This window comes from Homalodisca vitripennis, chromosome 2 (assembly GCF_021130785.1).
Source record: "Homalodisca vitripennis isolate AUS2020 chromosome 2, UT_GWSS_2.1, whole genome shotgun sequence".
Classification (NCBI taxonomy): Eukaryota; Metazoa; Arthropoda; class Insecta; order Hemiptera; family Cicadellidae; genus Homalodisca; species Homalodisca vitripennis.
Window position 1 is genome coordinate 80,205,478 of NC_060208.1, and position 22,875 is coordinate 80,228,352.

A 22,875-nucleotide genomic window follows, 5' to 3' on the forward strand; every position below is an offset into this window, starting at 1 on the left:
GACCAGATCCGAATAATCAAAAATGGGATTTTTCTCAAAAAAGGCCAATTTTAAGAAAAGAATTAAAAAACAATAGAGAACATATACTTTATTTATTATGAAAAACAATATCAATGACAATGTTTACATTATTTAATACTGACAAACTACATCACAGTAAAATACATTATTTTTTGAACATCAAGGCAGAGTCAGCTGTTTGCTGCCTTAAATTGATTTTACTCCGTCGTATCACATCTGTTTGACGGTGAGCACATACAGGTGATCAGACTCTGGTTGCCACACCATCCATTTAAGCGTTGTGTCTAGGTCTGCAAATGCCTCAAGTCGCAATCGGCCCCTCATCTTCTGGTTTCAGGTCATCACTTCCGCTTTCAGAACACTTTGGACGAATTCATCATCATCGAGAATCTGGAATCTGGGATCCGTTGAATAACATAACAGCCACCCACCTACACCCTCGGCACTGCATTTATATTGTCTGGAAATGTTTATGATAATATCTCTGATAATTTCTTCAAACATAACTTTTCATTTTCCCCCTATTTCTCTCTCCCTCTTTCATTTTGCGCTGTTTGTCTTCCTTCTCTTTCTGTAGCTCCTTCTTAGTTGAAATTCCTTTAAATTTGTTCCAATAGCTCATCCTGTGTTATCGCCTTAACCATACTCAACCCCTCCACCACCATATACAAGCAATCTTTTAAATTCATTTTTTTGTTATGAGCCGCAATGTCTTCATCATCTTAATTTCCTGTCTACAGTTTTCTAATTGTTTGCCTCCTGTAATAACAATTCATTGTTTGGATAACTGACTGGTCTATTGGCTGCAACAAACTTGTTACATTTGATAGAAAACCTATTGCTCTAAATTGTTCATCTTCTCTTTCTCTTCAGTTTTAAGTGGGGTGGGTGGATGCATTATCAAGAAGTAATAACGCCCTACTGCTTTCTTTTCCTTTCCTGATGCCTTTTGATTTTAGGTGTGTGCCCTTCATTAAACCACTCTGTAAACAAAGTAGCAGTCATCTAAGCTTTTTTTGGTATTTGTATATCACGGAAAGTTTTTTTACATTTTTGAATGCCTTAATACATAGTTAATTAGCCTTAATTTGCATTATTAAGACATATTTTTGCAAGGCTTTCTAATGTAGGCCCGTTTCATCAGTGTTGTATACAAACTCAGGACCATAAGAAGCTGATTCAATAAAAAAATCAATTTAGTTTTCAGCAGCTTTAGAGTCCACATAGGTCCAAATCCCGGATTCCGTGTCTGGCTTTAAAATTTCGTAGCCACTCAATACTCTGTTTCAACGAACCCACATTGTTCATTTTCTCGCCAAAAAGCATGGTTTTTTTTTTACAAATAATCGAGCTTGAAAGAGGGTTCCCCAATGCTCATTGATGCATGAACCACTTAAACAACGCTTCTTCCAGTTCTTATTCTCTGCTGTTTTCATTAACTTCCTCCATGAACTTCCATCTTCATTCTCGAAGAAGGATACAAAGTTTACAATAGGGGATTTATTTTTTGTAATGTCCAATATTGTTGATGTTCCCAGTTTGAAGACATCAACTAAATGTTCACCTGAGACACCTTTGTCCAACTGTTTGATAATTTTAATTTTATTGCCCAATGATAACACTACACTCATTGTAGTATAGTACTGCACACGATAATCAAAACACTAAGGAACATGAAAGAGTCAAGACATCAATTCACCCTAATGCAGACACAGCTAGGTTAACTCCTGGTCCATCATTTCAGCCTCAGGAAAGTCCTAGATTATTTTCATATGACCTTCTGGGGAGGTAAACTTGATCATCTTTTTACCCAGAAGCTTCATTGTGCTTAATGCGGCTGTCTTTGTGACCTCCTATCCCAGAGGAGTGTATACCAGGACCCACTTCAAGTGCCAGGGTTGGACAGGAGCGCATTGCTCCTGTGATGCTTAGGGAAGCTAGCCTTTGAAGACTGGTTTCATAGACACAATAAATAATTTTGGGTTTCAGTCCTCTTTTCAATCCAAAAAGTCTTTTACAAGCACCAAGAGCCTTTGTTGCTTTAGATATGTGTTCTCAATGGTAAGTCAGCCTCCCATCCAGGACTACTCCAAGATACTTGACTGTGTCAGAGTGTTTTATCCTGATACCTTCCAGAATAGGTTGTACAAGCTGGAACTTTCTTTTCTTGGTAAAGGTAATCATACTTGTTTTTGATGGGTTAATCCGTACACCTATCCCATGATACCAGTTGCTTATAAAACTTATGGATTCTTGAATGAGGTGTTCGTGCCTGCCTTTAACTTTCCCTTTGATCATAAGCACTAGGTCATCAGCATAGCATTGTAGATTTATTCCTCTCATTTCTGCTTTATTTAGGAGGTCGTCAACCACCATCACCATCAGGAGGGGAGACAGAACCTCTCCCTGGGGGCAGCCTTTCTGGGCCGTGATAGTGACTGATTCACCTCAGTCTTAGCTGTAACTTATCTACTTTTTAGGAGGGCTACTATCTCAGCATCTGGAGGTACTCCCAGAGCTGCCTCCATGGATCGATATGCTGCTCGGTCAAAAGTGCCTTCAAAAGTGCTATAAAGACGCTGACTAGAACTTCCTTTTCCTTGAAGGTATCCTCCACTGATTCTACCAAGATGTGGAGTGTGGTGGTTGTTGACTTACCTTCCACGTATACATGTTGATATAGACTGAGTGGATGTACCTGTAAGGTTTTGTCCCTTATATATCTATTAATTATTTTTTCCATAGTTTGTACCATGAAGGTGGTTAGGCTTATAGGTCTGTACAAGATGGGTTGAGACAGAAAGTTGGAGTGAAGTATTTCCATCCTTATACCCTCTGCAGCTTGTTTGTATGACGGTTTGTGGGGAGGTGCAGATTGCTCCTTTTGTGGATTACCAATATTAATCATACTAATTAATTGTATATCATTACTCCAAACAAACATTAAATTGTAACGATTAACATTTCTTTGGAAGTTTGATTTTGTCTCTTCTTTAAAAATAGAGGGTTGAAGGTAACACATAATGTTCACATAGTTTTCCATACCCAGTGACATCCAGTGTTTATTTTTATTGTAAGTTCTATTGTTTTTATTCACAATTAGTAAAACCAATTTTTTAATTCATATTTTTTTGTTTTTATTAAAATTAAACTTTCTATCTTAAAGAAAAAGGAGGTGAGAGGATTGAAGCATACTTTTATATAAAAAGGTTCACTATTTGCTTGGGTTAAAAACAGTCAATAGATTAAATCTTTTAACTTTTGAAACTTAATTGTAATAATTTAACTTAAATAGTACAAGAATCTCGTTTCGAAGGATTAAATTGAAATAAAACAGTTATGGTTTTGGGTGGGTTAATTTTTTAAGCTAAAGAATGAAATTCGAGATATTGAAGGAAACCATTTACTACAAGAGCAAGAATGTTATATGAAGGTTTTATTTGCTTGTGTGTACTTTCTTATAGATCTCAAGATTGATTGAGATAGTTCACTACTATTTATTTTGGGAGAAGATGAAAAGAATTGAAAGTAATGTAATGATCATTCTGATTTAACGTATAATTTTATAACTTCAAAGGATGTTATTGTTGCAAGAATCTAATAAACTATCAGGTTCCAATTAAATCCTGGTAGTAGTTGTAAAATAATCTTCGGTTGTATTAAAAAATTAGATAATTGTATATACAGGTGGGCCGCACTAATCTGCTGCCATGCTATTCGAATGACCTTCAGCCGCAGTAATTTTTTTTAGATCTTTGTATCACAACATGAAAGCCTGGATGAGTCACTGGGTGCACTAAAATTAATTTTAGCATGTTTCTGATGTTTTATTAGTATTTATTGGTAATCTGAACATTTAAATAATCCAAACATCTTGAGCAAGCAAATATTGAGATACACGTGTAATAAAAATGTTGGCTTCTTATTGTTTTACATTGATTTTATTTGTGCTCTAGATAATGAAGAATCTTCCACAACCCTTGGGGCTAAGTGTTTCAGCCGTTGATAACTTTCAAGGCCAAGAAAACAAAATCATCATACTTTCATTGGTTCGTGGAAACAAAACAAGAAATGTTGGTTTTTTGAATTCAAGAAATCGAGTGTGCGTTGCCCTGTCTCGGGCTAGAGACGGATTTTACATTATCGGCGACATGGACTTGCTTGTCAGCTCAGCTAGCATATGGTGGCAAGTGGAACAATCACTGGAAAGTCTCAATGCAATAGGTACGATTACTTTTTTATTGATTTTATTTAAAGTAGTAGTAACCTTAATGTATGTTGAACTTTGTTAACACTTCCCTGATAATTTTTGCATACTGCTTCGGTTATTTGTATCTTAAAAAAAAATTTTCTGTTTGGGGGATTTTTAAACTAAAAATAAATAACTTATTTTAAAACTTAACTTATATAACTCTCATCACAAAAGTTTTAACAAATATTGTATTGACAATTTTATTTCCATCCATAAGACTGTGTGACTTTTAACTTTAAATCCATAACCTTTGTAACGAAGTTGTGATTGTCCTCCAAGCTCACAGGGTGTTCCTGGTTGTCCTCTGTGCCAGCCATAAGACTACGTACTGTCCCTCAGCTTGTTGAGTTACCCTTAATAGCCCTTGCTGTTTACAATACTAATACAAAATCACTGTATTTCCTAATAAATTAAGCGTTGAAATGGTGTCAGATAATTTAAACAAAACAAAATTGTTTAGTAGTGGTTCAACGTCTTCTTTCATAGAACTCAGCCACACAGTAGAATGGATTGCTGATTAACCAATCAGTAAGGGTGTTCTTTAATCTTTCTTCGGAGAGATGTCTTATTTCCTATGGTAGTAGGTTATGCAGTTCCATGCCAATGTTAGCTGGGTCTCAGGTTATAAAGGCATTCATGGGGAAGAAACAGTAGACACCCTTTCCAAGATAAACTCTGAAAGCCTTCTGGTAGGGCCAAAGCTGGGCTGTGGAGTAGCCTTCTCCTACAGCAAAGCTCTAGTAAATAATTGGGAAAAGAGGATTAGATCCGAAACTTGGAGCAAGGTCCTAGACAATTGAAAATGTTTATCTCTTCATATGCAATAGGAGGCCACTATCTCTTCGGATGACTTTCAGAGTGACAAATACTCCTTCACCCCTGACGGTTTTATATCTTCTGAACAGCTTGATCATCTTCCTCAAAATCCACAGAGACTTGCTTGATTTGTTTTGGACTTCGGCAAACGACTTCAAAATGTCCTTTTTTACTACAAATTCTGCGTATTTGTTTTTGAGAAATACAATCTTTCAATGAATCTTGACATCCTCCTCCACAAAAGTAACACTTCTTGTGAGAGTTATTAGTTACAACCCTATTCTTTTGTTTGTTTTCATGTTTTTTGATCTTATACTCAGAATGTATCTTGTTTATATCGATGTTCAGATCTTGCATCTTGCTGATTTGCTGTTTCGTCTCCTCACTGCTTTTGCACATTTGAACAGCGTCGACCATAGTGACATCTTTTTTCAGCCACAACTTTTCTCGCACCTTTAGGCTCTTAATTGAACACCTTAAAAGTCACACAGCTTCACCTGAGTCATGAGCCTCATGAAGTACTCCTGGTATGTCTCTTCTGTCTCCAGCTTGGTTGAATTAAACAAGTACCTCTCGTACCGAATATTCAACTCTGGAGTTAGCTTCCGTCCCAGCAGATGTAGCACCTCATTCACTGTTGTCCTCTCAGGTTCATCCATCAATCTGTAAATGATCCTGCTGGTCTCATCGCCAATGATGCTCATCATTGAAGCTACGTGAACAGAGTGGTCTTCGCCACAGAGCCTGGTTGTTAAGGAATAGTTGCTGAACATCTTCCTAAACTGTTGAATGTTCTCCCTCATGTTGCCATCAAGCTTCAGCTTACTGGGTACTGGTAAATGTCTTACCACGTTGCTGCCAGCAGTGGAACCTGATGTGTTGTTGAAGGACCAACGTTCACCTTGATTTGACGTTTTTCTAGGACCTGACATCTGCCTCATCTCTTGTCTCAAGCGTACATTTTCTGTTTCAACTTCTTGTCTCAGACATGCATTCTCTTCTTCTACTGCTAAGATACATTCATTGAAAATCTGGTTTATCAGAGCTTCCAAATCAGCACTTTCTTCTCCTGACATCTTTATGAAAAACCTTCACTAAGCTTATAATCAAACTTTTTTAACACCTGACACCATAATTTAACTTAAAAAAACACAACTAAATAAAGTAAGAAATAAAGGGAAATAATGCAACATATTTATTTAAATATTTCCAAAAGATTCATTTTCATAAAGTCAAAAGTAAACAATAACAACATTAAATGAATATTATGCTGGCCAAACTTTGACCAGCTAACCATCTCATCAATGTACTGGGTTTACATAAGATTTGTAGCAAACAAAACATTTAATAAAGCATTTTTTTATTAAAATGTTCTCAATAAACATCTATGGACAGTAATAAACTGAGATATAAGGACAAGGCGTACTTTTCTTTTTCACTTTTGATTCTTAAAAATTTTAACCTACAATTTATTATGACTAGGACCTTCTAAATAATACAAATATTTGTAGAGATACTGTACTGCCGAATCCCCAGGCGAAATGCAGGACTGTGATAGTGCCATCTAGGCCAATTTGAAACACGTCGTGGACCATTACCGTTGATGAGGCATGTGCACCGTTTCCAACAAAACAAAACGTTGTGTCACATCGTGTTGTGTTACATTCAATGTAATATGTGGCTGGTCTAACATTTTGTTAAGGAAATAATTATTATTTTATGAAAATTAACTGATAACAAACTTGATAATTTCAACTCTCTAAAAATGTCTCGACAAGAACTGTGGTAGAATTTTTTAATAGTTCAATTCAATTCAATTCAAATTGAATTGTTCTTAAAATTGTTCTTAAAATCTTAAGTTCTTAAAATTGCTTTGTGTGATATGTGTAGTGAATTATTTTCTTTATTATTTTTTATTTCTATTGGAATATGATGTATATTGTTTATTCTTGATATGCTAATTGTGTTTCTTAAACCTAAGTAGTATGACCAAGCAGTGCCTTATGATGGATAAAATGATACTATTATTGTACCTTGACTTAGGTAAAACACAATTCAGGGTAACACTGGGCGACTCACTCAACTCATTTTAAATACTGAAAATAGTCCATGTGTTCAGAAACTGATGTGGAACAAATTATAGTGATGTAATGACATTGATAAAAGTAACTCTGTTCAAGCAGGAGACTCACTGAATATCCGCTGCCAGAATCATCCGAAACTACTGATTCCGGTGTCAAATGGTAGTGAAATAGCCAGGATCCTGGATAAAGGCTGTCAGAAGAACTGTGGGGCACAATTACGGTGTGGCCATAGCTGCAGTTATCAATGTCATCACAGAGATCGGAAACATGCTGGGCAATACAAATGCTGCCAGAAGTGTGGGGCACAGTTACGGTGTGGCCATAGCTGCAGTTACCCATGTCATGACAGAGACCGAGAACATGCCGAGCAATACAAATGCGGCCAGAAGTGTGGGGCACAATTACGGTGTGGCCATAGCTGCAGTTACCCATGTCATGACAGAGACCGAGAACATGCCGAGCAATACAAATGCGGCCAGAAGTGTGGGGCACAATTACGGTGTGGCCATAGCTGCAGTTACCCATGTCATGACAGAGACCGAGAACATGCCGAGCAATACAAATGTCGCCAGAAGTGCTTGAAGTAAGTTAACAATTTTTTCAGACCAGTTATAGCATAAGTTGCAGGATGGATTTTAGTTTGTAGCGTGATTTTTTATAATACCCGAAAGATTTTATTTGGCTTCATATTGAATTTGGAACAATTCAATTCAAAAGATCTTCAATTTTATTGAATGTGTTACAAATAAAATTTCACTATCACTATATTATTAAAACAGAATTTACTAGTGGTTATGAACTATGTTAATAAATTATTAGTGTCAAATTCTTGGATAGAATAAAATTCATTGTTAATAAGAAATGGTTTAAGTTTAGTTTTAAATTCTGTTATTTCGGTGTATTGTAAAATATTATTTTACAGACAGTTAAACAATAGCCTTCCAGCATTTGTGGGGACCTTCAATGTAAATGCTGGTAAATCTGATCTCAGATCCTTGCTGTAAAAATTATACTGACTCATTTTAAACCTGTCCGTCCAATTTTAATTTACAACTATAGAGACAACTTTCTTTTTAGATTTAAAATAATCTTCTTATAATTTTTGACTTAGGATTCAACTTAATTGGATTTAAACTAAATAATGTGGTAGAGTGTTACAAAGCTTTGGATTTACATATGTATTATTATATTTGAGTTATAACTAAATGTGAATTTATCTGTTCAAATCTGTTGTACGAACTTCAAATCATTAAGATAAATGTCATCCAGGTTACATTGAGATGAATGATACTCATTTTAATACTGAACTAATAATTAACTTACTAATTTTGTTTTTCTTTTTAATTCACAGAACCATTTGTGGTAAAAGCCATCCTTGCCCAAAGGCCTGTGGAGAAGTGTGTCCACATGTGTTAAAACTATACAAAACAAACTTATATCCCCAGCGGTACTTACATCTAAGAACCCCATCGTCCCGGTGAGGCATGTTTCCAACAATCCCATAGCCCCAACAAGACTTGATGCCAACAATCCCACTACTTTAGCAGAAATGACACCTAACAAACCCATATCTCCAGTGGTACTTACATCTAAGAACCCCATAACCCCAGTGAGGCATACCTCCAACAATCCTATAGCCCCAAGACTTTTTGCCAACAACTCCACAATTTCAATAGGAAATGTACCTACCAACACTGCAAACCCAGAAGTATCTACACCCAAAATCCCCACAAAGCTTGTTGGGTCTACCTCCAATTTTACAACCCCAACAAGACTTGGTACATACAACCCCACAACACATAGCATTTCCATAACTCGGCAAATAATTGGCCCCAATAATTACATAACTTCAGCAGGGCCAAACCCCAATAGACCAATAGTGACCCCCATATGGAATAATCTCAATAATAACACAACCTTAGCTATGCAAATCCTCAACAAACCCATAACACCTACGGGAAGACCGAGTACAACCTTTGACTACTATGATGAGTCAAATTTTGCCACAACTGGGATTCCTGTAGGAGTAGTTTCTCCCGTAACATCCAGTTCTATTCCTCTGTCACCAGTTCTCTATGAAAAAGAAGACTTGTCCAGATCGAGAGGCTTGCCTAGAAGAGCGTTTGACGCTGTGCGATCTGCAGTTGTGTCTGTTGGAAGATGGTAAGTTTTATTCAGAAGTATAATTGAGATTAAATTATCCCCAAGCAGGAAAGTTACGTGGCAAAACAATTTCTAATAATCTTTTAACACATTTTGAAAAAGTTCTTAAATATAAAAAAATATTTTCTTACCAGTGTAGTTTTTTTATTTAAGTTATTATATATATATATATATATATATATATATATATATATATATATATATATATATATATATGTATGTCTCATTTCGCAATCTCCTCATGCCCTGGTATCCAAGATGTGTAGAGTATACAGGTGGGCCAGACTGAGCCGAGCGCTGGCAGTGATATCACGCTAGACCCGGCTGCCCTTGCTGAACTATGCTTATGCTTATATGAAATTGCAGCGTCATTTCCCTATAAAATATTAGTTTTAGTCAGACTTGTGGATGTGGTCAACACAGTTGTGTATTACGTTGTTTCGAATTTAATATTGCTTTTTTATGTTGGTGTTGTGCTGATCAGATGTTTGGTAAGGTTTATATTTACGACATTACGATCAATATACTAAGCTACCTCGTCTATGCCTTTCTCAATAGTGCAAAAACATGAATTTTAAATGTTCTATTCTTTAGTATATTTATTTCAAGTATAACTTTATTGCTTTTTATACAAACAATGTATATAATATAATACCTGGGACCCATTGAACTGTTTCAGGAAGTAATAATTATGTGAAAACAAGTTATCTTATTTCACTTTTCCCAAATGTGCCGATCTGAAGAAGATTTGGGTTGATCAGTGTAAAAGAAAGACTCATTTAGTCCAAATACATCTTATATATGCTCAATACACTTTTTGGAGTCAGATTTTATCCTAAATTTAAAAGCAGAATTATTATGAGAACGAGAAAAAAGTTATAATCTGATGCTGTTTCCTCAATAAATTTGGCCGTTTTTTGGGTGAATGGCACTCTACCCTTCACCAAGTGAGAGAGGTAAGAGACAACAAAAGAAACAACAAAGAGGAATAGTTAAGGATTTACTGTATTTGAAAGTATAGAGGAAAATCAGCACCGAAACCCTACACCAAAATGTGTTCCTCAAAGTGTACATTTTGAGACTGAGTGCAATAAACTTGAAGATGAAATGTGAAACTAAAATATTTAATTTCACCCACCTGCTCAATTTTTATGCATTTATTACAATGTGTTTGTGATGTACACCAGGACTGGTGGTAAAAACCTTTTCATTTAAGTTTGCTTTCTTGTTGTATATTAAAATTCAGTTTTTCCACTTAAGCTTGAAAAATTCTTACTAAACCTTATATTTAAGTACTTAAGGTCTTCTTGCAATCACCTTATATATATATATATATATATATATATATATATATATATATATATATATATATATATATATAATACATATATATATATATATAATAATACATATATATATATATATATATATAATAATACATAATATATATATATATATTACCGACAAGTGAGAGATCCGAGTTTGACTCCCGGCGGAGCAACTACTTTTTGCGATTCAATGTTTATTGAAATTAAATAAGGCAATTGCCATTTATACAATTTAATCTATATATATATATATATATATATATATATATATATATATATATATATACAGTATAATTCAAGATGGAATGGAATACCACAGGAGCACATACCACCAGGATTTTATCACTTCCAAGGACTTGAATAACCCCTTAGTATGTGGGAGGGGGAACATGATACTAGTGTGTAGGTCGGTAGAATAAATCAACAGGAGCTTGAGAACTAGAGTGGAGGGTATTGTTCTAATAGTACACAAGTACAGAACTGGTAGGTACTTGTTAATTTTGGGGAGTGTATATCTCGTTTCCTAGATAACTTAATCCAGGCATACAGATGAATTACAATAATTTCTACCTGAAAGACAGTTGGTAAATAACCCAGGGTCTTAGATGCTCAGAAATTTGGCCCTTTGTTCCACCCTCTCATCTCTCCTTGACTCATCATTGTTTTATATTGTTAGCCATTTGTTATCTAGTGAGTAAGGTATAGAAGTGTATTGATAAGCCAAATGCTAGTGTTAACACACAGATGCCATAGAGAGCGACTCGGCTGTTGAAAGCACAGAAACTAGACTCTGACACAAACAGTGTATTTTATTTTGTTATGTTTATACTGGCCTCAATACTTGTAAAAGTGCCCAGTTAATTCCAAGATGATCATTTTTTCAATATTAACTTTGTTGTTTTTGGAAGGATTAAAATCATTTATTCATTTATTCATCATCATCAGTGTACCAGATCTATGCTCCTCTCTCAAAAGAGGGACCACCGTTCTTGGCACTGTGATATGATCACCTAGAATTGGTGATCATAGCAGAAGTGTTTCAGCGTCATATCGAAGCAATTTATAAGGGTTTGTGGATTATCAAAGAAACGGAGAATCAAGAGGTCTAGTTTTTTTGTTCTCTGTTGGTATGCAGAGTTTGGCCTTTTTTTAGTTAAACTGTCAAAAAGTTTCCTCAAATTTTTGACACTTGAAGAGAGCTATCAGTAAATAGAAAACTAACCGTTTTACTTTCTGTTCCAGGGTTGCTCGTCCGTTGCTCAGGGAAAAATAAATATTGTCGATCTTACCAGAAAATTGTCCTTGTACCAGTGTCGATGTTGATGTGGTCACCATCAAATGTTGGTATTGGTGTCTAATAGGTTGTGAATATAGTACATGAAACAATAATTAAAAATAAAATTTAACTTACCATACTTACCGTGCGGCCCTAACTTTGCCTGTATAAATAAAGAATTTCTCATTTCATTTAATTTACAACAGAATGTTTCTTGCAAGGCTGGCTTGGAAAAAAGAAACAGTTTGAGACTGAATAAAGTTTATTAATTATTTATTATCTACAGTCAAAGTCCAGGATATGCAGTACATAGCAGAATAATGTGCAGTAGTATTAGTAGCCTAGTAGTACTGTACATTTTAAACATAACTAAATGGTGTAGTACAATATTTTGCATACAAGCCACTTTTTCAAAACATAAATTTTAAACAATGTAGCCTAAAATTGATGGTAATCGCTACTGTTGCATTTTACGTTTATAAAGTTTGTCGATATAAAATCTATATAACTATGCTATGGTTACTGAAGCATTCATGATAAAAAATCCGCAATGAAATTAATATCTTTATCGTGGCACTCAAAAGGTCATCCTGACTAACCCATAAAATAAAATAATTAATTATTCATTTAGTACTGCTGTGTTGCATGTCTTGTTATTTAATAGCCAAATTCCATATGTTATTTCTAGGCTAGTTCATTCTGCAATCTTAAATTTGTATTTCAAACCTTTTTAAATTACACTGATTTCAACTTGGATTTGAATATGTTTTATGCTGGTCTCTTTTGTTGCTACATACTTTAAAAGTCTGCATGAACACTTGTATAAACTTATAAACATATGTATACATTCATGAAGGAATGTTAATGGATATTTCTAGATTAATAGCCCAGTCAATCTAGGTTTTTACCCGGAAATGCGAGGTATAAAGCTAATTTTTTTGCACAGATGTCCGTTATGGTATACCAAATCACATCCTAAAAGTCCCCGCCCGTCCCCCGTGTGCGTTCCCCCGTTTTAACGAAATAAAGGGGGGAGGGGGGCGCGGGCTTACTTAAACGCACATTACTCGAGAACAAAAGCAGATGGAGGAAAAATAACAACTGTGTTTAATTCAGAAAAATATAAGCTACAAAATATTATGATGATTTTCTTTTAATCAGTTTTAGTTAGTGCATGAAAAATTGTTAACCAACAAAAAATGTTGATTTACTCTTTATTGTTAAGGTTTTTAATACTGAAGTTTTTTTCTCCTATATTTTTTATTTTATCAATGGTTTTCCGTCAACAATACACTTTATTTTCTTTCCTTAAATGTATATTTCAGTTGGGAAATAAACTGGTATATGAATAAACTCCAGTTGAAGTATGTAGAATGAACGTGGTCAATGGTCTAAAAAAGTATAACATTAGCATGGTATTGAATAAATAATGTACAGGAATACAGTAAAATTTAATGGTTTAACAATTACATTTTTAAGTACAATCATAAAATATTATTAATTTAAAATAATATTTGTACAAATCTATATTAACTATATTCAATATGATACCCAATTTTAATTTATTTAATGATTTTAAAATGTACAACCGTATGTCAAAAAAAGCAATTGTATTGAACAGTGTGTTGTATCCATATCTTATTTAAAAACTGACCTTTAGTTACTATCAACGTTCCTCTTCCTCTAAATCAATTGTCTGCAGTGTGTTGTTGCAGTCTCTGCCTTGACAATGAGCACACATTGCCGAACAAGCTAATCCTGACCTTATGCAATCACAACGATCGGGCACACTCTTTCTTGCAATCACATGTAATGAAATTCAAGAGTTTATCAGGTGCCGGTGGCAAAGTCATAGATTGTGGTACAAGAACACCGTCTTTTTCAAGCCAACCCCATGAAACATGGATCCAGATCCCTCCCAAGCCATTTCAGCACTTGATAGTAAACCCGCAAGGTGTGTGTAAGCGTGCGGCATCTGAAGTGGGTGGTAAAAAAGACAATCAAAGCTTGAAGTAATCTTCTGTCTAGCTATCAGTTTATTGAACATAAAGTACCTTAGTTCATTTAATGTTTTGCACTTTGTATCTCCGTATATCGCAAGAAAAGTATTGTTCTCCACATGATGTTAACATGTCAGGCTCAGCAGTTGGATCTTTGAAAATGTTTGACATTTTTTGAAGTTCCGCACTTTTTTCCAACACTTTCCATGGCACCTTCTTCCCTTGTCTAAACGTGGCGGATGTTGTATCGCATCCAGAAAATGCGTTGTGCAAACAGTATACAGTCTTTCATATTGCCTAAGTTACTACTAATTTCAGCTACTGGGTAAACTTTGTAGGAACCTTTACTGCCTTCTGGTTTGATGAAGAATAATGTATCAGAACTTTTAACTCCATGCACAAGAAGTGCTAGAAGATCAGTGTCTGTACCAACCACAGCTGTTTTCATACCTTTAGAACACTGCTGACGAGCTGTTGAAGCAATCACAAAGTCAGCATCTGCTACAGCTTGTACAACTGAAAAGCCAGCTCGATCAAAATGTGATTTCAGTTCACTTATAAGTCGGCTTTTATTTGCAGGCGTTACCAAGAAATTCAGCCTGAGTCACTGATGCTGTCATGTTTAAGTCGAAATGTATTGTTCTTGATTGAATTCGACATGCTCTTCTATCTTGCTCTTGGTTCTTTGTGGTCGCTGGTCCCTCATAGCCATCAAAAAAACTACGGTTACACTTGAACCGTAATGGATGCGAATAAATTCAACATATCCTGAAATAATTTGTTCATATGTGGCAGGCTTAGGCCAAACAGCATGATAAAGCAAATGTCCTCCGTCCAATACATAAACACAGTCTTGAGGCCAACTATGAAGGGTAGGTGTGCTCATTTCTATAACATCACAAAAGTGCTGACTTAGCTGTTTTTCTCATCGCTGCTCCGTTAAAGAGAGAAGGCGGCGGGCGTCCGGCTTCGCTATTAAGTAAACACTCACGATTGTCTATAAGTTGTGTATACTTTATTAACATGTAATAGAGCTTTTACAACTTTGTTACATCAAGAAATAACACTAGAATATAGCATTATAACACAATTCTAGCTAAAAAGAAAGTTAAAACAATAAATAAATTAATTATTAATGTCTTAACGGTTACAGTTATCACATTTTATCACATGACCTTTATTAATGGCACATTTTACTGAATCTAAATCAGTTTTTTATATTTCTGTATATCTTACCGTTCTAAAGCAGTAAGCGTTTAAGTAATATTCGCCCCCCCTCCCCCCTATTTTCGTTATACCGGAAGAGAAGCACACAGGGGACGGTAGGGGACTTTTAGTATATAGTCAAGGATATCATAAAGAACATCTGTGCCAAAATTCAAGCCTTTATACCTCGCATTTCCGGGTTTGCATGATTTTTTACCTAGATTGACTGGGCTATAATGTCTATGAACATAAATTTCATAATTTAAAGATGATTTTACCATTTGATGGAAAAATGCAAGTGAAATGTTTCTCCAATCACTTAACAAGCTCGGTTCTATGTTATACTAACTAAACATGAGGGGTCTGTTGGTTCAGTGCCAACTTTTAAAGCTGTTTTGTTTTCTGTACATAATTAATTGTTAAATTTAAAAACAATTTTCAGTTTTCACAAGATTTGGTTTTATATATTTTACTATGTAAAAGTGCAATTTATTTTACAATTTAATTTCAGATACGTCCTCCTCCGTAGACTAATGGTTATAGTCTCGGCTCTCTAACTGAGAGATCATGGGTTCAAATCCAGGGGAGGTCCAAAAATGTAATAATAATAATAAATAAAAGCCAGTGTACTTTGAAGCCGGCATGGCTGACGCTGAGGCTTAAATGGGGAAAAAAGTCAGATACAATATATTATATTGTATCTTTAATTACATTTATATATATATATATATATATATATATATATATACTGTATTTTTTATTATTATTGTTTAATATTATATAATTTTTCAATGTTTGTATTCTCATGAAATTGTCAATATTTTCATGTTGTAAAAGGACAAATAAGTTAACAAATTTGAATGCAAAAATAATTAATTTCAAAAGTACAGGTGGAGAAATGTGCATATATTAATGTAAATATGAAAAAATTGTTGTCATATTTTAAATACTGAGCTGAATATACATTTTTGTATTTTATTAAAATATATGAGTATTTTTTAATGCTCTGCCACAAAAGTACACATTTATTAGTATAATGTTGTTTTTAAACTGTTGCATATGGTGTATTATAAATTGCTTATGTATTAAGGCATGTAAGTGACAATAGCACAATAACCAAGAAACCTTTTCACATTTTTATTATTTAAGGAATGTCAATAATTGTGGGGTTTAATCCATCTAATTATATTCAATTTATAGAGAGTTTAAGTGTGTCATAGATAATTTTTATTATTGTATGGTTTTACAGTTATGTTATTATCATACATCTATTATACCAAAAGGTTATAAATAAATAGAAATATTTTAATGGAAATGTTTTGTTTTTACCTCTAACTTGTTTAGTTAGTTACTTCATAGGACAATAGTGTAATACTCTTAGAATGGAAATCTGAGAAACAATATCTACAGGCTATACATTTTATTTTTTATCCATGTCCAGTGTCACCATCTAGTAGGGGTACCTATGTAGAACTAGGTGTGTATTTTGCCACAGCAGACCATCAGTTGTAAAGTGGTAAGTTATACCACTGCTCAGTGTGATACAAATAAAAATGCACTGGAACACAAGTTATATATTTATCTACTCGCCTTCGGCTCGCTGGGGGCTATGCCCCCAGGCCCCCAAACTGAGTGCTTAATATTCGGGGATAGCAGTGATTTGGTTATTGGTTAAATTCGGACATGAGGTTTTCAAGTTACGTCTTTCCTACTGTGTCCTTTCTCGTGGGTTGAAAAGCTTCACGTTAGATGTGTGATATATCAAAATAATCAATGTATTTCGTCGAAAAATTAAGTGACGTCATAGCAAATTTAGGAGAATAAGAATTGGGTGATACTACAGTCCGAGATTGTGTTTGCCAGGAAGTGGAAAGTACAGTGTTTAACTTTTGAGTTTGAGGCTTAACCGTTGGAGTTACGACAAAAAGTGACTGGACCTTTCTTGTATAAAATTTAAAATTGAAGGATTCTGCTGTCGGATTTTATCTATGACCTCTGGTTTAGGCAGTAAAGAGCTTGGAAGAAAAGACTGCACTAGCAAGCTATGGTGAATTAATTAGTGTAAACAAAATTAAAACTACCGCTGTAGATCGCGCTGTTTCCTAAATCCCATTGAAAATTTGTTTTGAGCTGCGACCAACGGTTCGGCCGCTATCGAGCCTGAAAGGTAAATGATTAAGTGAAAATTGCGAAAATTTTACACATGATTGCGTTTTGCGGCCAAACCAATAGAGATAGAGCAAAATCCACTAGACCTTTTTGTAGATCACTTCATTCCCGACTAACGATTTTTTCTCAGATCCGAGCTAGCTCTAACGGTTCGCCCTCTAACGGGCTTCAAAGAAAAGCCTGCCAGGGCAAAAAATGGCAACTTCGCGAATTTTTTTAAGGGTTTAAAAGTAAAAAAATCCGGTTTTCAGACTTTTCCCGGAGGTTTGAAGGTAAAAGCTACGTGCGTGCAAAATTTCGTGTTTCTAGCACTTCTAGAAGTGGGTTAGAATTTCGTATACCCTATCAGTGACATAGCAATCGACATTGTCATAATTTTGTGTTACAAATCATAACTTGTCATAGGTAATGTTTGCACTGCTTAGGTAGGGGTATGCTAGTGTAAACTGATATAAAAACATCATTTATGCTATAAAAAACTCATTTTGCTATACCAAATTTTGGAAAAAAACAACATTGATAAATAGGTATCAATATAAAATCTTAAATTAAATAAATAAACTAATTAATACATAAAATAGACAAACCTAACATATTTAACGGACTTACAAAATATTTATTTATAATACGCAGTATAAAATAGCAAGACCTTATTTTTTCCAATCTTGTAAAAGGTACATAATAACAATTACCATGCCTTGTAGATTTTTCATGTATTCCATTCCTTACATTATATAAATAGGTATGTCCAGCGGAGGTGCCACCGGGGCCCTGGCACCACCACTAGATCGAGATTTGGTCTGTGCAGAGTTTCATTTTTAGATAGAAATGAAGCAACTGCAAATTTATGCTCCAGTTTACCTTCCTTTTTTGCAGGGTCTGGTATCTCACGTTGTCTCAGACTTGACTCCTGGAATCTGGAGTCACGTTTGCCTGAAGAGATCCAAAGAAAGTCGATGTCGAAGAAGGTCAAAACGAAAAATTTACATTGTTTTGACATCACACACACAAACACACACACACACACACACACACACACACACACACACACACACACATGCACGCGCGTGTGTGTGTGTGTGTGTGTGTGACTTCTTAGCAAATTTAGAGAAAATGGATACACTAACGCAGTAATTTCCGCAAAGGAAATTGCTGAAACTAGAATTATAACCAATCTTCCCTGAACTGAACAAAGAACTCACAAAAAGAAACATGCAAGTGACGAAGCGCAAACATCTGCAGAAGATACATTCAAGAGGGAGGCATTTTATCCATTGGTAGATAGAGTTGCAACATCAGTGAAAAGAGTTGTGTTAACTACACCAGTGATCCGCTATTGAGACATATTACTATTTTTTTTAGAACATGCCTGGGGTAACTCAACACATTCATAGTGCTACTAGACGTTTAAAACCGGAGCCTAGTGAGTGCAGTTTTAGTTTAGATAACTCACTTTAACCTTGGCAATAAATTCTGGCAAGCTATCACAGGGTCGCCCGCCTGAAAGTTTGCGCATGCACACTGCGGTCCACTGCAGCCGAATACGCCGCGCGGGATTCCCCTTGCTACCCGCCCAACCTAGAATTTGGCGTGTACACAAATCGACGCGTCGCGTCGCCTGTATTTCACTAGCGCCTTGGCTCCTCCTGATAACACCCGCAACACACAACTGCTCTGCAAACTATATACTCCGGACTTGCAGGCATAAATTATCAGATCACAATGTTTGCAATCGAAACTACCCGCAACGGAAAACCAAATACATTATTTTAAAACTACAAGTATAGAGAGCTATACGGTGAAGACTGGCGAGATAATCTGGCGCTGCCTGGGCCGGACATGCGGAGCCACAATAAAAACGGACGCCGAAAAAACTTCCGTAACAGTGACACACAGTAAGCACACTGGCCCGCACCCTGTCACTATGAGGACACTGACGTCTCCAAATACATCACCGCATCTGGGTGGTGGATCGACGGCCTCCTCAACCTCACCAGCGGCATCGCCCGCAGCTTCCACCTCCGGTCGTCCTGCTGCGCCAACCGAGCACGTTTCTAATGCCGCGGTACCTGTCAGCTCTTCATCCTTCTGTGAGCTGCCAGCGTCGATGCCAGGGGTGGCGGACCTGGTCATTGAGAATGGCAAGCTCAAAGATCTGGTACAGCAGCTTAAGGATCAGCTGAAGTGTGTCCTAGACCACTCAATAGAATCAGACACACGACTGCTGCAGTACACAGATCAGGTGTTCGTGGCTAATTCCTCGCGGCCTGACTCTCCGAGCCGCGCCTCCGCGACCGACTGCGGAGTACAGTGTGACCTGCTGTCCGACTGCAGGAACCAGCGCTGTGCTGACACCAGGGACCTCGTGGGCAGCCTCAAGGTCACCATTGAGGTTCTGGAAGCTGAGCTCCAGTGTCTGAAGGAGGGGGCGGCACGTTGCGAGTGTGGAGGAGGAGTGCTAGAGCCGGAGTGGACTATCAACAGTAAGAAACGCCTTCCGATTACTACGGAGAACAGGGATGCCGCAGCGAGCGGTAAATCAGAGAAAGAACCTCCAAAATCCCAGAAGCGGAAGACTGATGACGGGCGACAAAAGCGGCAAAGAAAGAAGAAACGAGCCATAAAAACCTCTAAACGCCTTAACAACTTATCAGGCCATCAGACCAACCGCAAAACTCCGCTGTCCTTCTTTTCCATCCTCATAGACGGAGACAGCCACAGCCGCGGTCTGGCTGGTCTGGTGCGGCGGATGGTGGCCCGAGGGACTGCGGTGCAAGGAGTTTGCAAGCCGGGAGCTAAACTCCAAGAGGTGGCGTCCGACACCCCACCTCCAGCGGATAGTTGTTGCGCCATCATTGCCGGCACTAACGGTGTTGCCGCCGGTCAGCAGGTGACACCTGGAGCGGCGCATCACCAGCAAGCTGAGGACTGCCGGCGGGGTTGTCGTCGCTACTCTGCCCTATAGACACGACCTGCCTGCGAGCCATCCTGTCAACCTGGAGACCGCGCGAGTAAACTCGTACATCGAGGAGCTGTGCGTGAGGCATCGTGGGACAGAAGTACTCAACTTCAGCCTCATCGACAGAGAGGCCTTCACATTGCACGGGATGCACCTCAAGCCCACACACAAACACCTGCTGGCCGAGCTGCTGCTGGAGTGTGTGCAAAGGTTGGACCACGCAGTCACCCCGGCCCCGGCACCGCCCGCTGCCCCCTGCGGGCCGCCGCCGCCGGCCCAGCCGAGATCGCCCGCCGCCCATGCGTCGCCAGCTCCTCCTGAACCACCGGTCCGGACCAGGGCCTACGACACCTTCGCCGAGGCGGTGAAGAGCCAACGCCCAGGCAACCTTCATTACAGTGATGATTCTGGACAAAAAAACTGTCGGTTTTTAACCAATGTCAAAGAAGGATAGACACATCAGAACCAGAGCGTCAAAATTTGCGTCAAAAATTCCACAGAAAACATCAAACCAACAAAATTCAAACAAAATTTTCTCGGTTGTGCATCAAAATGCACAGTCTGCCACCAACAAAGCAGGCGAGCTGTCGCTCATGGCATGCGCACTGCATCCTGAAGTTTTTGTTATTTCTGAACATGGTTTCAAACCTGAAACAGTCAGACTGTTCAGGGTTTACAACTATAAATTGGCAACATCTTACGATCAAACTCATTTTAAAGGGGGGGGGGGTGTGGCAATTTTCGTGAAATCTGATACTGAATTCCTTCCACACGAGTTAACTCACAGTTGTGATTTAGATTTTGAAGTGGATGGAATAAAATCGACCTGAATTCTGATGACAAAATTACAATTATTGGCTTATATCGTTCTCCAAGCGGATGCAGCAATATATTTTTTGTTGAAAATTTTGAAAATCTTCTAAATTTATTCTGTTTGAAGTCGTCCAAGTTTATCATAACTGGCGACTTTAACATTGATGTTTTAGACCACACCAACCCCCTGACCCAGCGGCTACGCGACATCCTAAATTCTTTCGGATTGATCTGGTCAGTAAACACGCCATCACGAGTGACCGCCACATTGAGTAAAGCCATCGACAACGTCATCACAAACATTCCAAACGCCTCAGTCCCTGTTTTCAATGCGGCCATCTCTGACCACTTCGCTCAGGAGACCGCTATCAGTAACTTTCAGCCAGAAATTGAACACCCGTCATCCAAAATCAAAAGAGACACTAGCTTGGAAAACATTGCCCTTTTGAATACGTTTTAAAAAAATAAGTCCTGGTCGTTTTTAGACAATCTTGAAAGCGTAGATGAAGTTTACACCGCGTTTCATAATCTTTTTGTTCATCACTTAAATGTAACTTGTCCTTTCAAAAATGTTAAAGAACGCAAACAAACAAATCAAAATTCTTGGGTGACGAAAGAAATTTTAGAATTACGAGAACGGCTAAAATTTTACCATTCAATTTACATTAGCTCCGAAAATGAACAATTTAAACCTTTTTTTAGAAATTTCAAGAGCAAATATCGGAAAACAATAATATTTGCAAAAACACGTGAAATTGAAACAAAATTGAAAAATTGCGAAAACTTTTCCAAAACTGCTTATGGCATTATTTAAAATGTAACAACACAGCCAAATTGCTAAAAAAAATTCCAAATTCCAAAGCTCAAAATCCAGGACGAAATTATTTCAGATCCCTCTAAAGTGGCAAGTGAATTCAACTCATTTTTTTCATCTGTTGCATCACTTGACCCATCATTCAAAAGCCTCAATTGCAGCGAAGTGGCATCGATGGGACCGGTCTCATCCATGGCACTGTCTTCTGTGAGTGAGGAAGAGGTGGCCCGCGTGATACAGGGATTAAAACAAAAAAAATCATTTGACATCAATGGCATATTGTCTGTGTGGCTGCTCAAACGTTGCTCTAAGCATATTTTGGCTTCACTCACAAATTTGATCAACTTGTCTTTCGCACAAGGCATTTTTCCCTCCCTTTTGAAATCTGCGAAAGTCACACCCATTTTCAAAAAAGACGATCCTTGCCTTGCAGGCAACTATCGTCCAATTTCAATCCTCCCAGTCATGAGCAAAGTTCTTGAAAAGATTTTTCTTGTCAGATTTGAAAATTTTCTTGATCGTTTTGGAATCCTCTGTTCCGAACAATTCGGTTTCAGAAAAAACAAATCCACAATAGATGCGGTCACAGACCTAATCGATACAGTTGTCGATGGCCTGGAGAGAAGAGAACATGTGCTAAGCATATTTCTAGACCTCTCTAAAGCATTCGACTGTGTACATCACGAAACACACTGTGTTGTACCAGTTGACGACATGTGGTGTTCGAGGTCTGCCGCACGAATGGATCTCGTCTTACCTCAGGGATAGAAGTCAGTGTGTGCAGATTGCGAATACCCTGTCAGGAAAGGTTCAAATGACTTATGGTGTCCCACAGGGATCTATCCTTGGACCTGTCCTTTTCCTTGTGTACATCAACAGATTGAACTCATCGATCCTTACGGGGAAGATGGTTCAGTATGCTGACGATAAAACTCTCTGCATCAGAGCAAAAACAAAAGATGAATTAGAAATCA

General features: G+C 37.2%; 1 protein-coding gene across 1 annotated transcript in view; it reads left to right on the plus strand.

Moving 5' to 3' along the window:
- LOC124354240 (NFX1-type zinc finger-containing protein 1-like) overlaps positions 1–12,935 on the plus strand; it is a 53,279-nt gene extending 40,344 nt beyond the window's left edge. The window contains exons 6-9 of the mRNA XM_046804550.1: positions 3,978–4,245; positions 7,273–7,756; positions 8,525–9,336; positions 11,907–12,935. Coding sequence (XP_046660506.1) covers positions 3,978–4,245; positions 7,273–7,756; positions 8,525–8,654 — 882 coding nt within the window. The 3' untranslated portion in view covers positions 8,655–9,336; positions 11,907–12,935. The remainder of the gene's footprint in view (positions 1–3,977; positions 4,246–7,272; positions 7,757–8,524; positions 9,337–11,906) is intronic.
- Positions 12,936–22,875: the final 9,940 nt, after the last annotated feature.